The sequence below is a fragment of the Drosophila novamexicana genome, unplaced genomic scaffold (genome assembly GCF_003285875.2).
Source record: "Drosophila novamexicana strain 15010-1031.04,08,12 unplaced genomic scaffold, DnovRS2.1 tig00001466-arrow-arrow-pilon, whole genome shotgun sequence".
In the NCBI taxonomy this organism is placed as follows: domain Eukaryota; kingdom Metazoa; phylum Arthropoda; class Insecta; order Diptera; family Drosophilidae; genus Drosophila; species Drosophila novamexicana.
The window spans coordinates 709,287-722,690 of record NW_020824862.1 but is presented as its reverse complement, the minus strand read 5'-3'; the positions used below and the strand labels follow the sequence as shown (position 1 = coordinate 722,690).

Below are 13,404 nucleotides of genomic sequence, written 5' to 3'. Positions count from 1 at the left end.
AAATGATAATCCCAAAACTGATTGAAATGTTTTAGATACTTGAAATACGCTTTGCTCACAAACAAAATGGGCTCTTATTTGCAATCAGCCTGTTAACAGAGTATTGGGCAGTCGGTTTCGTTTGTACGTGCTTTTTATTTAATTGTACACGTATATATAATCCCACCAATCGATTTTAACAATATTCCAATTAAATTTATTCGAAATACTTTTAAAAATACACATTCTTTGCAAATGCTTAAAGATTTTAATTACATTTTATCGTATTAAAACGATTAAAAGTTTCCAAATATTAATGCATATTTTATATTTTAAAGCAAGTATATTTAAAATATATTAGTTATGTTTTTAAATGTATTCTAAATACATTTTCCGTAGAACAGAACTTTTTAACAGTTTCTAATTCCTAGCAAGAAACAAATTAAATTCCTCATTAAAAGGAATCCTAAAAGATTTCAATTTCAATTATATTTTTTGTAGATTTTAAAGATATTTTCAAATAAATGCTTGTCACAAGTATGCAAAGGCACAAAAGGAATATAGTCTTTATTGTATTCAAATGAAAACAGTTGTCGTTGCAGGCTAAGGAGTTGTAGGATTAGGAGTAGCAACTGCCCCTCCCCTGAGTATTGTTTAGTGTCGTTGCTTGACATGCATAGCCAAAAGCTTTGTTTTGATACGTTTGCGATCCCGCGCGATAATCTCCATGCGCTCCTTGATGCTCGTCTGGAAGAAGATCAGATGCAGCGTGCGGCTGGCTGAGCACAGCTGATGGTGAAACAAATTGGCCAATTATAAAAAGGAGTTTACTCAAAATGTAAGCTAAACGACTCTCACCTGCTGCAACAGGCGCGCCTTAAGGCGTATATTTGCCGGCTCCTCCTGGTCTAGACTGTTGCCGTACGTCTCCAGATGCAGATTGAGCACAAAGATGAGCGTATCGCGTATAGTCTGAACAATGCGCTGCACTTGCTCGGTCCGGAATAGACGGCGCACCAAATAGCCGCGCGCAGCGGCATTCAGAACTGTGGCGGCTATGTGACGTCGCTGCGTCTTCAGCTCGTCCGTGGACAGCTAGTGATGATCAGAGTGAGGCATGTGAGTGAGGGCGTGGCAATATTGTGGCTTGTATTAGTAGGTAAGGGTTAGTTTGCTCTTGCTCTTTTTTATTAAGCAATCGAATGGGAAACGTTTCAAATTCTTAGGCAATATAACTATGTATATATGTATATGCATATATTGGTTCCCAAAGATTGCCCAACGTTGGGCTTAAGGCACTTGCTTGGCTTCGATTTGTTTATCAATTACTTCTTGGCCACAAAGCGCTGCTGGCGGAGCAAAACAAATCGCATTTAGAGCAAGATAGAGATGGAGAGAGGAAGAAATTTCAATTAGCATATGTGGCCCAAGTCTGGGCGAAGACGCTACTTACGGTCTGACGGCTGGGCGAGCCACTCCGACGCGTCTTCGATATTGTTTGCTGTTGTGGCTGGTTGCGTGAATTGCCCTTGGTTGGCGACGTTGTCGTCTTGTTGTTGACTCTTCGCGCTGGCGGCGACTTGCCCTGAGCCACTGGACTGCTGCTCGACATCTTGGACCCGGGCGGCTTTGAATGGCTGCGCTGCACTGGTTTTTTAATTTTAGTGCTATTATTGCTTCTGCTGCGCAGCGAGATAGATCTCGGCGAGCTGGAAGCACTCTGCAGCAGCGGCGGCAGCAGCTCCATCGGCTCCTCGTCGTCGTCGTCGTCGTCGCCGTTGACGTTGTCATTGTCGTTGTCCACGTCAAAGAGGCGCTTGCGTGCCGTATTTGACACAGAATCCTTGTCCATCAACTCATCAAACTGCGCATAGCTATGCGGCGTTCTTTCAAGTGAATTGAGCGTAACCGTATTGGCAGGCGAGGAGGAGTGTGACGGCGTAGGTAAATCATCCGTACTTGTATACTCGGAAATGCCGCTCGGGCTGCGCGCGTCTGTGATCGGCTCGTGGGCATACGCGGACACATTTATCTCCGCGCATATCTGTTCGATGAGAAACTTTTGCTGGCGATCAAATTCCTCCTGCATGCGACGCTGCTCCTCGTGTTGGTACTGAACCAATTGCTGAAAACGATCACGATGCGCGCTTTTAATATCCTTAAACATCTTTCGCTTGGCCACCGCCAGCTGCTTGCGTTCCAGCTGCTCTTGCTCCACGCGCACGTCGTGTGTCTCGTGCAGCGCACGCTGCAACAGCTGCTCGAGTTGCTGCTGCTGCTGCTGGGCCGCAGTGTTGCCGCCACTTCGCCTTCCTGCCGCTGGCGACTTGTATGGATCGACGCAGCTGGCGCTTGCACTGCGCTGCACTTGCTTCGCCTTGGACTCGACGGTGTCTCGGCGCAAATGCGCCAAACTCTGCACTGACGAGCTGCACGCGACATTGGCTGGCAGTACAAAACGGCAGCGAGGCGATGTTGGCGCTGTTGTCGCTGAGCGCGGCGGTGGCAGTGGCGGCGGTATGGGCGGCTTTTTGCCCTCGCGTTGCATATGCTCGACGAGCGCCTGTGACGGCTGCTCCAGCGTAAAGGAGCGCGACCGATGCAATTGCGTCATATTCATTTGGGCAGCGCTCAGCGACGGACTGGTGCTTGAGCGCAGCATTTGCTTATCCGCAGCAGAAGCCAGAGCCTCATTCTGCCACAACAATTTGGCCGGCTGGGGCTGCAGCGGCGTCTTCCGGCCCAATCCAGTGCGCTCAAACTGAAGTATGCGGCTGGTTATGTTGTTCAACTTGCGATGCTGTGTGCTCAGGTTGCGACTGCAGCTTCTCGGTGTTGGCGATGCGCATGTGGCTGCCTTTGGCTGTTCGCACTGTGGCGTTGGCGGATTAACGCAAATGGTAGGTATCAGGCAAGTGTCTGACGCACTCTTTGGCTCAATGTCGAGCGTTTGGGGTCGACTGCGCGGAGCATTAACTGGATCCAGCAGCATATGCTTCTGTTTGTGTGTGCTGTCATAAATGAAAGTTTCCGTTTGCTGCAGCTGTGGCAATCTCTGTGTGTTCTCCATGCTGGTGTCGTTGCTTAAGTCACAGCTGCTGTTGCTGCTGCTGTTGCTGCTGCTGTTGTTGTTACTGCTATGCCCACTGCTTGTGCTGTCGGACGCAGCAGCTTCTTGTTCGCCAATGGTTGAGGTTGATCTGACGGCGTGCGCCTGCCTGTACTTGGCCTCCAGTAGCACGGCTTGCTGTCGCAGCTGCTGCATCCGGTGCCGCTTTTCCGCTGTCATCTGTTTGGGTTTATGCTTGAGTGATGGCACGCCTGCAATTTAGCATAGCTACTCACCAGTGGCGGCAATATGGGCTGGCCATCGATGCGGAACTGGGACACGTATTCAGACGGTACTGGGAGCTGATTGGGATTGCTGCTGGGCGTGTCGGTATCTGGGTTCTTTAATGTCGTCGATATTGTGGCCTCGTTTTGTTCTGTGGCGGCACGCAGCATATCCATCGCCAAGCTGTACAATTGGAAGCCACATTTGCAAACAACAACAAAATGAAAGCACAATTCGATCTATTTCACCCACCTTGCATTATCCATATCCATGGGCAAGTTATTTTTTTTATGTTTATGTCTGTGCACTTAAAATTTTGAATGTTCTGTTTGAAAAATGCCAAACGATTTAGCTAGCGTGCCTTTTTTTGCGAGAGAAACGCAACCCAAAAGCAATATTAAAAGCAAACAATTGTTCATTTGTTGTGCGTCCGTTGGTTGCTATGACAACTTTCAAGGGCAACTGCGCGCTTTGAACGGCGTCTGCTGCCACATCCAGGCTAACAAAGGCAAAACAACAAATAAAAAAGATAAAACTAAAAGAAATAGGCAACAAGAAAATCTAAAAACTGTTTGGCGTTTGCTTTTGTGTTCCACTTTGTGCACGAGCCTGCCAGCTTGTTTGAGTTTTTAAATTCAATTTTCATTGCAACAAGTTGGCAGCTCTGGCAGCTGCGCGCTCAGTTGGTACAGGGTATTATTAACATGCCCTGTCCAGGAACGTGCGTCAAATTAGCGGCGTTGCCTTTATCGGAGAAAACATAAATGTTGGTTGAAATATGTTTAAATATTGCCACCTTTTTGTTATAATTCTGTGTATAAATATTTAAATGTACTGTTGCCTAATTTAGCAACATTATATTTTACCAAAGAGAATCTTTTTTTATAAAGTGTATGTATACAAATAATTTGAATTATTTTATTCCCGCTCAATAGTGTATATAATTTTTCAGCACTGATTCGTTGGACCTGATAGCTCGACAAGCCCTTTGATTTATTATTTATATTTTGTTCTAAAAAACTGAAATTCAAAAACAAATGAGTGTAGACAGTAAATAATTTAATTTTTTGCAATTCTCCATTAAAATTTATTTGGTTTTGTGCTTCAAAATATAAATTAATGCAATTAAGTGATTCCGGCTCCGATACCAAGTACCAAAAATCGACGCCAAGTCACCGGCGCTAGTTTGACGCCGATAGTTTTAGTAGTTATCGAAATGTCGATTAATCATCGGTGGAACCGCAGGTTTACATTGGCGTAACATAGCATTTGATATCGTGTTGCGCGTTTCGTAGCTGATTCGTTGTTATTATCAATTTTTTTGTTTTTGTTTATAGTGCCGTTAAAAACGTAGCAAGCAGGCAGAAAACAGTGAGACGCGCAAGCCCAAATAATAAATCAAAAGTATATTGTTTTTTTTTCTCTCGTGGGTGCCAAACAATAAACTGTCTTGCACAAGGACGTAATAGCAGCCCCCCTCTAAGAATCATCCTCAACCGCCCCCGCTCACGACGCGTCTAACATCATTCGCTGTTTTGTTTGTGCTGTTGCGCGCTGGCTGCTCCAGGCAACTTTGAATGTGTGTGTGTGTGTGTGTGTGTGCGAATTACAAAATTAAATAATTCAATAACTACAGCCATACAAACATATACATATGTATATTTCTGAGTTTAGAAATAACAGTTCGCTAAAACAAAAAAAAAAACAAAAATCACATGTGCGCGTAAAATATATAGCCTTGTACATGCTTATGTATCTGAGTATGTGTGTGGGTGTTGTTATCCAGAGCAGCTGCCCTTTGTGTGGGTTGGGAGTATTAAGCTGTGTTACACTAACTGCGTTTTAGTTTCTAACAGCGGGAGGCGTGTTTCAGCGTGTTCTTTTTTTTGTTCTTTTCGAGTTTATTTTGCAATCTTTGGCTTTGGCTGAAGGGACTAGCGCAACGAGGAGGGACACACTCGAGTGTGAAGTCACTTGACTGGTCGTTTGCTTTATTTGCGTTGCTTAATTATGTACATATATACAAATATATATAATTATTGTACGTGCAAGAACAATTTAGAGTAAAAGAATGACACACTGCGTGCACATATGTACGCAATTCTGCGACGCAATTGAAGACATCGAAGGCCAAACAACTTTGCCGTTTTTTGTTTTCGCCTGCCTTTTACGCTTTTCTGTTAGTGGCATTTGTTTTTGTTATCACAACTTCACTCACAATTCTCACACTATTTGTTGTTGATTGCCAACGCGTGCGCTCATTCTCAATGCCAAAACGCCAACGCAGTCGCACTCAAATACAGAGCTGCGCTCAAACGAACTAACTGTAAAGTGAACATTTAACAGTTATTAAATGCAATTATTTTGAGGATTTCTGCAAGGAACCTACATACATACATACATACATATGTACGTATTGGCTGGCAGCCGCAACGCAGTTTTAGTTTCTTTGTTCTTGTTTGTATACCCTGTTTTCAAAGAGAACAGGAGTATATTGGAAGCCAAATTCCTATATTTTTATTAAAAATAGTTTGAGAGTTTTAGTCTTAGTCACAAACTGTAGCTTTTTCATTATATTCGTTAATCTCCTCGAAAGTTGAACAAATTTGGATTTGCTTCCATTACTTGAGCTGGCATGACATTGGTAACAGAGTATTGTGCAGTCGGTTAATACCAACTGTATCGCTTCTGTCCATGGCGCTGAGTTGCTGACGAACGTTGAAAGCATCTGCCAGCGCCCTATATTATAAACATAGCTTTTTGTCCCAAATCCAACGTACAACGTACAATAACGATAATAACAAGAAGGCGCAATTATTTTCGTACGGCCGAAGATTAGATACTCTTGCCGTGGATATGCACAGACACATGTTATGGCAAATTTATAAAACGCGCTGTCAGTGTATTATAATAATTATAATAATAATAATAATGTGAAGAACAGCAAGATTGTTTTTCCTTTTCCTTTTTGGACATTTCGTTTGCATTTATTTTTGGTAAATTGCCATATTTTGTTGTTGTTTGTTTTCATGCAGCAATATTTCATTTCTACGCAGCAGCAGCAGCGACAGCAGCAGCGGCCGGAAAAACAAGTTGGCTCAGTGCCCCGTTGCCATATTGACATATTCTCGCTGCGCATTCAGTGGTAAAGTGCAGGTGCGCAGTTTGTAACGGCGCCCATGCGCGGACAGCTGATCGATAACAAATCGATTGAAACTAACCTAACCTAACGGCAATTCAGTTTCAAATAATCAATATAACCGTATCACCATCAGCTGCATCAGTATAAACAATAAAAAAAAAACAAAGAAAACACAAATTGCAGCAGGCTGCGATATAAACAATATATTATATATATATACAGATAAACGTTACAAAAATATGTTTCAAATTCCACGACCATCGCGGGTAACGCTGCAAGGCGCTGCCATAGCGCTCGGCATGGTGATGTTAATGTCCTGGTAAGTACTAATGCGTACGTTATACAGTGAATGCTCGCTAGAGCGTACACCAGTAGCTAAACTCGTTTTGGCCTGTTCAAAAATATGCAAAAAGAATTAACAAAATCACAAAGTGTTGCCAATTCAACTATTTTCTAGCCAAATTCAGCTGTTTTCAGCTGTCGTAAGTCGGACAAAGTTGATTGTCAAACTGATTTAGCTATTTTCTTGCTAATTCAGCTCCTTTTAGCTATTTTGAACGTAGAATTTAGCTAGTTATTTTTAATATTTTCTTGAATCGGCAACTAATGAATCGGAAAATGAGTGAAAACCTGACAGCTACAATTTTGAGCAGAGCAAGTTGACCGGGTTAAGCCAATAAATAATTGCTAGTATGTCCGTATATGTACATATGTACATATATTGCAAGCTATCGCACGCATTCAGTTAATTATTTAAACTTTTAAGTGCACTCACGCCTTGCAATTTGGGTCACAAACCAAATGCATTTGCATTCGCATGCCTCGCGCATTCCCATTCCAAAAGAAAGCGAAACTAAAATAAATTCTATGGCTGGCGACAACGACGCAGCTTTTTAAAGTGAAAGCATGACAGGAAGAGCGAGAAAGAGAGAGAGGGAGAGAGAGACTGACTAAACGTCGCGTGGCCAGTGCTTATACCCTTACACAGGATATTTACAATTTAGTCACGACATTGTTCACTAGAAAGTAAAAAGACCGTTAGCTGAGAATCAATTAAGCTCTTATATTTGAAACTTATTATTATATAAAATATATATCAATTAAAAATAAAATTAATATATCAGTTAGGGTATTTAAATGTCGGCATTCCTTAAATAACTTCTTTGTATTTGAAAGTTGTAATGTTTTATTTTGGGCATAGATATATATGTATGTATGCACGCCTGCATAGGTATATGTATATGTATATGTGTATGTACGTGCTTACACCTTAGTTCTGGCTGGCTGCTGGCCCGGCTGGCCCCACAACCCCCACCCCCCACCCCCACCCTCACCCTATCGCTTGCCCTGCCTTTCTTCGCGATGGCGCGTACATGCAACTGTATTAGTATTTGGTTGACGGTCAGCCACGTTGTTTTTGTGCTGGCTTTTTATGTATGTACACATGTACACATATATAGCACACACACACACACACGCCTAACGGTGTGTGCGTGTCTGTGTCTTTGTGTGGCGCAATTAACCAAAGCAAAATGCAACAGAAATGATTCCGCACGCAGCCTCAGGCAGAGCTTGCCAGTTAATACACATTCACACGTACTTCTATATATATACATATATATATATATATCGTACATTCGCACTTATATATGTATGGACCTAGTCATGCACACGTTGTTTGTATGTGTATAAAATGGTGTCTAAAGAGCAGAATTAATGCACGAAATGCACTTGTTGTATTACTTTGTTTATCGTTCGACTATCAGTGAAAAAAAAAACAGCAACAATTGCAGCTTTTTTGTTGTAGCTTAAGGTTGTTTGTCAGGCAACGGACGCCAACAAATGCCAATAACAATAACAACGGCAACAAATTTGAAAACAAATACCGTTATCCGACACAAATGTCAAACACAATCTCGATAGCTTTGCGCACAGAAAATAATCGATAACAGCTATAAATAAACTCGATACAAAAAAATAAAATACTGTAGCTATATCTGTTACAGTGTGACCAAAATTGGAACGCAGACGAACGAGATGAGCTCCTTTGAGGATTGCTCTATAAATATATGTGGACTATGCCGGAGAATCTGTATCTCTTGGTTCATTTTTCAGCTTATACCAGATGCCAGATACTCACTTGTTATATGTCTAAAAGTGATCATTGAACGACAAAAATGACCTGAAGTTATCTAAGCTCTGCCATAATAATAAGAAGCAGAACAATAATATTTTAATGTAGGTAGTTTGAATAAAATGTGACGAAAACAGAGTTCTTTCGATGGAAAATTGCAATGGGAGCTATATGGTATTGTATTGCCCCGTTGATAAAAGGTTAAAAGCACAATGCATTTCGTATTTAATACTTATATAAGAAAATGTTTTCGTATATGAGAAGTGAAGCATTTCTCTTAATCTATAATATTGCAATGCTTCGAACTATTCTTAAAAGTGAACACAAATCTGTTGAGCTCGGTAAATAATAATACTTTGAACAATATTAAAACTTGTTGACACGAAAGCCTTACTTGCGATCGATCAAAAATCAGCCCTATAATTAACTGATCCGATCCGGCGGGACGTTTCAAGTAAAAGTGCATTAGTTTAATGCAATCAAAATTGATTAACAAAGTTCATAAACAAGGCTGGCTTTCACTGGCTGCCATGAGATACCCACTATATATAGCTATATAGATTGGTATATATATATATATATATATATATATAGCATAGATTTACCGAAATCTAGAATCTATACCAAGTCTCGCAGAGTCCATACGAACTAGAAACCTTTAACTCTTGGCAATTTGGATTGTAAGTCTTCTTTTTGCTAGCGCAGATAAATGATTTTACAGGGCAACATCTTAGAGCACACAAGGGTGCTGCCCAACGGGAAGAGTATTCGATTTGGCACTGTCAGCTGTTCCGTCCGATTGCCACTTGCCCTCTGGCAAGAACTTTGTAAGCAGACGCGTTCGGGAAGTAAACAAAAAATAGCTGTGAAAGGCAAACAATGAGATAATGATAGACAGTTTTTGTTGTTGTTTCTTTTTTTTCATTTTATAAAGAAGTGCGGCTATTTCTGGCACGCGAACGATCAAATACCCTTGCAGACATTCCGAACGAGTGTTTCCATAGAAGCATATGGCTCCTTTTCTTGTTCGACTTGGATGTTATATACTTTAAAGTTACACACACCTATGACAACATTTGAATACACACTCGTAAATACTGATAATCGCAAATACATACCCTCTAGAATATGGAAGTGACTATGTCGTGCGACTACGCCTTATGCTGTTGCCACTTTTAGATAGAACAACGCACATTGAGAAAATGACTACTTTCGCTGTTTGTCCCACATTTAACAATCTAATCTATATATATATATATAAGTATACATAGGTATAATTGGACGTTTCAGAGATTTATTGCCATGTATTCTGCTTACGTAGCTCGTTTATTTATCTGTCTTTCAATTGAAGATGCGATTGTTATAAACCTATTTGTGTACTTGTTTATACAATAGAGATACCCCTTGCGTGCTAACTGGCTACGGGGTATGCCCGACGTTACGTTTCCGTATTTAATTGTAATCCGTATTGTTCATTTTACAATCCCATTATCAAATGTTGTTAATCTTATTCCTATAATTCGTATGATATATATCGATGTGCTGTATCGATATCGATATGTTGTTATCGATTATCGACAATAAATTCCACTAAAAGAGCAGGAGCTATCGATAATTTGAAATAATCTTTATTTCAATTTTAATTATCTATCTTCGTGCAGCTAATCGCCAAATTGCGAAAAGTCAGAAAAGTCAAACGGTTTTTTAGCCGCTTTTCAGGTTGTGACCTTTTTGATATCTTACGGGTTTGTAGATATTTGAGGAGAATAGTAAAGCTCGTAATTACTGAGCTCAGTAAAAATATCTGAGGAAACAGACAAAACTCAGTTTTCTCGCGATTCTTCCCGAAAAGTCAAACAATATCGTAAGGCGATGCAAGATTTGGCTGAAGCCTAGAGAGAAAAACAGGACAGTCGCACGGAATAACGGAGGGATTGTGATTGGGTTGATTGTCATCAAGAATATATGTATATACTTTATCGGATTACAAATGCGCTACACATTTCGTGGCAAAACTCTAAAACCTCTACGAGGGTATAAAAGGCTTGCCATAAAAAGGCAAACAAATTGTCTGCAGGAAAAAAAGGCAACATTTGTTGCATAGTCTAATTAATAAATCCGTTTAAATGTCCAATAAGTTAAATACAACTATTAATTAGGCAAAAACTTGAAGAATTCCGGTTGCCTTATAATAATTCAAGCCAGTTTCTGTTGTTTGTTTCCGCGGAGTGCGAGCGCGAGAGAGGGAGGGAAAGATAGAGGGAGCGAGAGGGAGAGAGAGAGAGAGAGAGCATAACCTGTCATATTTGCAGCTAAGGGAACTACACAGAACCAGAAGAAGCAGAATAGAAACAAACACGGATCAGCTGAGTTCGCGTCACGTAAACGAAACCAAACTCAAAACCTGGCTTGTGAAAGATTATAATATATGATGATGCTATCAGCAGCCGCAGCAGCAGCAGCTGTGAGTGCTTCCTGTTAGAACATGTTTTTCGGCCAGCTAACCAAAAATTTGTTGGTAATTGATGAGACGACACAAGTTAAGAGAAGTTGGCAAGTCACATTAATGCTGGGCCCGTCGCCAGCTACAGTTCATATTGCTAGTAGTGCTGCCTGATATCGCAACGCAACGATCCTTTGCACATTTGCTATTTTCTTTTTTTCAGTGTACGTCCTCTGGGTGTGCTGTTCCTGGGCCTATTCAGTTACTGGCTGTATTGGACACGTTGCAGTTTTCGTGTTGTTCTCACACCGCAGCTGCGCGAAAAGCTCGAGTCGTGGTTGCATCGCATCGAGGATTGGCGTCACAACTCGCCCAGCATGTTCTGTTTGGTTAGCAGCGGCAGCCTGGCCACCCTGGCCGTGTTGGGCCATCTAATATCGGGCTCCACGCTGGTGCTGACCCTGTTGGTTCTCTCTGCACTCGTATCCACCAAATACAATTTCAAGCTGCTGCAAATCGAACACAAAGGTTCAGGGATTGCATTTTATTTTGTTTGGCATTCGTAGCTAAAATGTTGTCCATTGCAGATTTTCAATGGTCGGAGAAGATCAACTACAACAATGCCGAGGCCGAGCTGGATGATGAGTTTATGCCGGATGTTAACGAATCGAATCTATTTGTGTTGGAACGCGCCAGCGATGTGGCCACCATCAGCTCACCCACCGACGCCGATGGCGTTGGCGAAGGGGATGATGATGAGTGCAGCGACGATATACCCTCTGAGCTGCTTATACCCGATTCCATACCCGAAATCGATGAGCATTCAACGGACGAGGACGATGAGTTGGTGCCGCTTTCGCAGCCCAAGCAAAGTGCGGCGGAATCAAACGCTGCTCCACAACAACAACAACAACAACAATACGAGCAGAGCAGGCCAGCGAACAGCGAGGGCGAACAATCAACTGCAAACAAGTCAATGGACTTTCGCAGAGGGCACTTTAAGCGCGACTCCTCGTTGTCCACCACCTCATCATCATCTGAGGAAAGCCTATCCAAAGGCCTGCAATTTCCTGACCACACCAGCGTCGATGCCGGCGGCCCCAACCCACTGCGACAGCTAACTGAAGCGCCCAGCGATCCCGCTGCCAGCAACAGCTCTCTAATGGCGCTGGCCGTTAAAACGCAGGCGCAGGCACTCCTGCCCAGCCTCATGACCAATCTGGTTAAATGGGGCGCCAACCAGGTGGACAGCACCGATAATGCGGCGGCGCTGGCCAAATATCAGCGACGCCAAGTGACCGCACTGGACTCATCCGATGAGAGCGACTTTGAGATACTCGAAACGGATGACTTTAAGTAAACTACTGTACGGCAGCGTATTACCAACTAATATCTTAAATATACATATACATATATCTATATATATGCATACAGATGCACAGATGCTTATAAAACAAATTGGATATCAGAACTGTTCTGTTCTGTTCTGTTCCGTTCCGTTCCGTTCTGGCAATAGATATTTTTGCATGCCATATGAAAAAGCGATGCAGGCAGTTTATAATTTGCGGCTTTATACTGAGAAAATGTATGTATTGTAACTCTACGCTTTATTGATGATCTGCATATATATCATTTTATATAGGTTTTGTAATATTCGCTTTATCTATGACATCCACTTTAAGTTCTGTTCCGTTCGCTGTGCTTGTGTAAATTTTATTTTTATTTTTTTTTGTTTTTTTTTTAAATTATAGTCTTAGTCTATATTTTTTTTTTTACTATTATTATCATTATTGTGTTTTGGAGCAGCGGTTTAGTTACTAAAGACGCAAATGAAAATTGATTTGAGTTTCGTTTAGGATTTCAATTAGCAGTATGCAAAAATGTAAATAATATATCAATATTCATATACATTTATACGGATACTCATGCAAATGTTGAGCTACTTAAATTGTACCCACAGCGTTAAAGAAAGGAAATCGGGCAAAAACATACATACATACGTACTCCTCTATAAAGTTGATGCGGTGCTATAAACCATATTTAAACAAAAACAAAAGGAACAACGCTTAAGAGAAATTTGACAAAATTGTGTATAAAAGAATTACCCTCTTAAGCGATTGATGCTATTTACTGATGATTAAACGAAATAAAATCGATTTATTTAAACATTTTTCTGTGACCATTAACAGTCTGTCTTCATTGTGACAAAGGAAATTCATTAGTTTCAAAATAAATTACACGAATCAAAACTGATTTATTGCAGCATTTCAAATCAAACTCAACTGAATGTATATGTTTTCAATTTGAAATATAACCAGGGCTGACTAACAAATTTCTGCAAAAGTGTGGCAACCTTTATAACTTTTGCCAGG

At 41.3% G+C, this 13,404-nt stretch overlaps 2 protein-coding genes across 5 annotated transcripts; one reads left to right on the top strand and one right to left on the bottom strand.

Annotated features, from left to right (window-relative positions):
• Nucleotides 1-470: 470 nt before the first annotated feature.
• LOC115767837 (centriolar coiled-coil protein of 110 kDa) lies at nucleotides 471-3,871 on the bottom strand. Of its 3 annotated transcripts, XM_030712180.1 has the most exons (5): nucleotides 3,566-3,871; nucleotides 3,325-3,496; nucleotides 1,433-3,268; nucleotides 838-1,074; nucleotides 471-768 (listed from the first exon to the last, which is right to left on the bottom strand). In XM_030712180.1, the coding sequence occupies exons 1-5, from the start codon at nucleotides 3,583-3,585 to the stop codon at nucleotides 634-636; spliced, it is 2,400 nt and encodes a 799-aa protein (XP_030568040.1). In that variant the 5' UTR covers nucleotides 3,586-3,871; the 3' UTR covers nucleotides 471-633. The 3 variants fall into 3 exon arrangements, with proteins under 3 accessions (XP_030568040.1, XP_030568041.1, XP_030568042.1); XM_030712181.1 differs by lacking the exon at nucleotides 471-768 and having other exon boundaries at nucleotides 992-1,328; XM_030712182.1 differs by lacking the exon at nucleotides 471-768 and having other exon boundaries at nucleotides 992-1,325.
• Nucleotides 3,872-4,576: 705 nt separating this feature from the next.
• Nucleotides 4,577-13,240, top strand: LOC115767845. 2 transcript variants are annotated; one of them, XM_030712196.1, is made up of 4 exons: nucleotides 4,577-4,717; nucleotides 6,373-6,774; nucleotides 11,256-11,560; nucleotides 11,620-13,240. In XM_030712196.1, exons 2-4 carry the CDS (start codon nucleotides 6,695-6,697, stop codon nucleotides 12,390-12,392), a joined length of 1,158 nt encoding a protein of 385 aa, XP_030568056.1. In that variant the 5' UTR covers nucleotides 4,577-4,717; nucleotides 6,373-6,694; the 3' UTR covers nucleotides 12,393-13,240. The 2 variants fall into 2 exon arrangements, with proteins under 2 accessions (XP_030568056.1, XP_030568055.1); XM_030712195.1 differs by having other exon boundaries at nucleotides 6,370-6,774.
• Nucleotides 13,241-13,404: the final 164 nt, after the last annotated feature.

What these genes read in the sequence shown, in the direction of transcription:
- LOC115767837 (XM_030712180.1), bottom strand. Translation starts at nt 3,585, where the DNA reads ATGGATATGGATAATGCAAG. An exon ending in AGCCCATATTGCCGCCACTG is followed by an intron (nt 3,269 to 3,324) that starts GTGAGTAGCTAT and finishes AAACCCAAACAG; the next exon opens with ATGACAGCGGAAAAGCGGCA. An exon ending in GCTCGCCCAGCCGTCAGACC is followed by an intron (nt 1,075 to 1,432) that starts GTAAGTAGCGTC and finishes GATCATCACTAG; the next exon opens with CTGTCCACGGACGAGCTGAA.
- LOC115767845 (XM_030712196.1), top strand. Translation starts at nt 6,695, where the DNA reads ATGTTTCAAATTCCACGACCATCGCGGGTAACGCTGCAAGGCGCTGCC. An exon ending in ATGGTGATGTTAATGTCCTG is followed by an intron (nt 6,775 to 11,255) that starts GTAAGTACTAAT and finishes TCTTTTTTTCAG; the next exon opens with TGTACGTCCTCTGGGTGTGC. An exon ending in GCTGCAAATCGAACACAAAG is followed by an intron (nt 11,561 to 11,619) that starts GTTCAGGGATTG and finishes TGTCCATTGCAG; the next exon opens with ATTTTCAATGGTCGGAGAAG.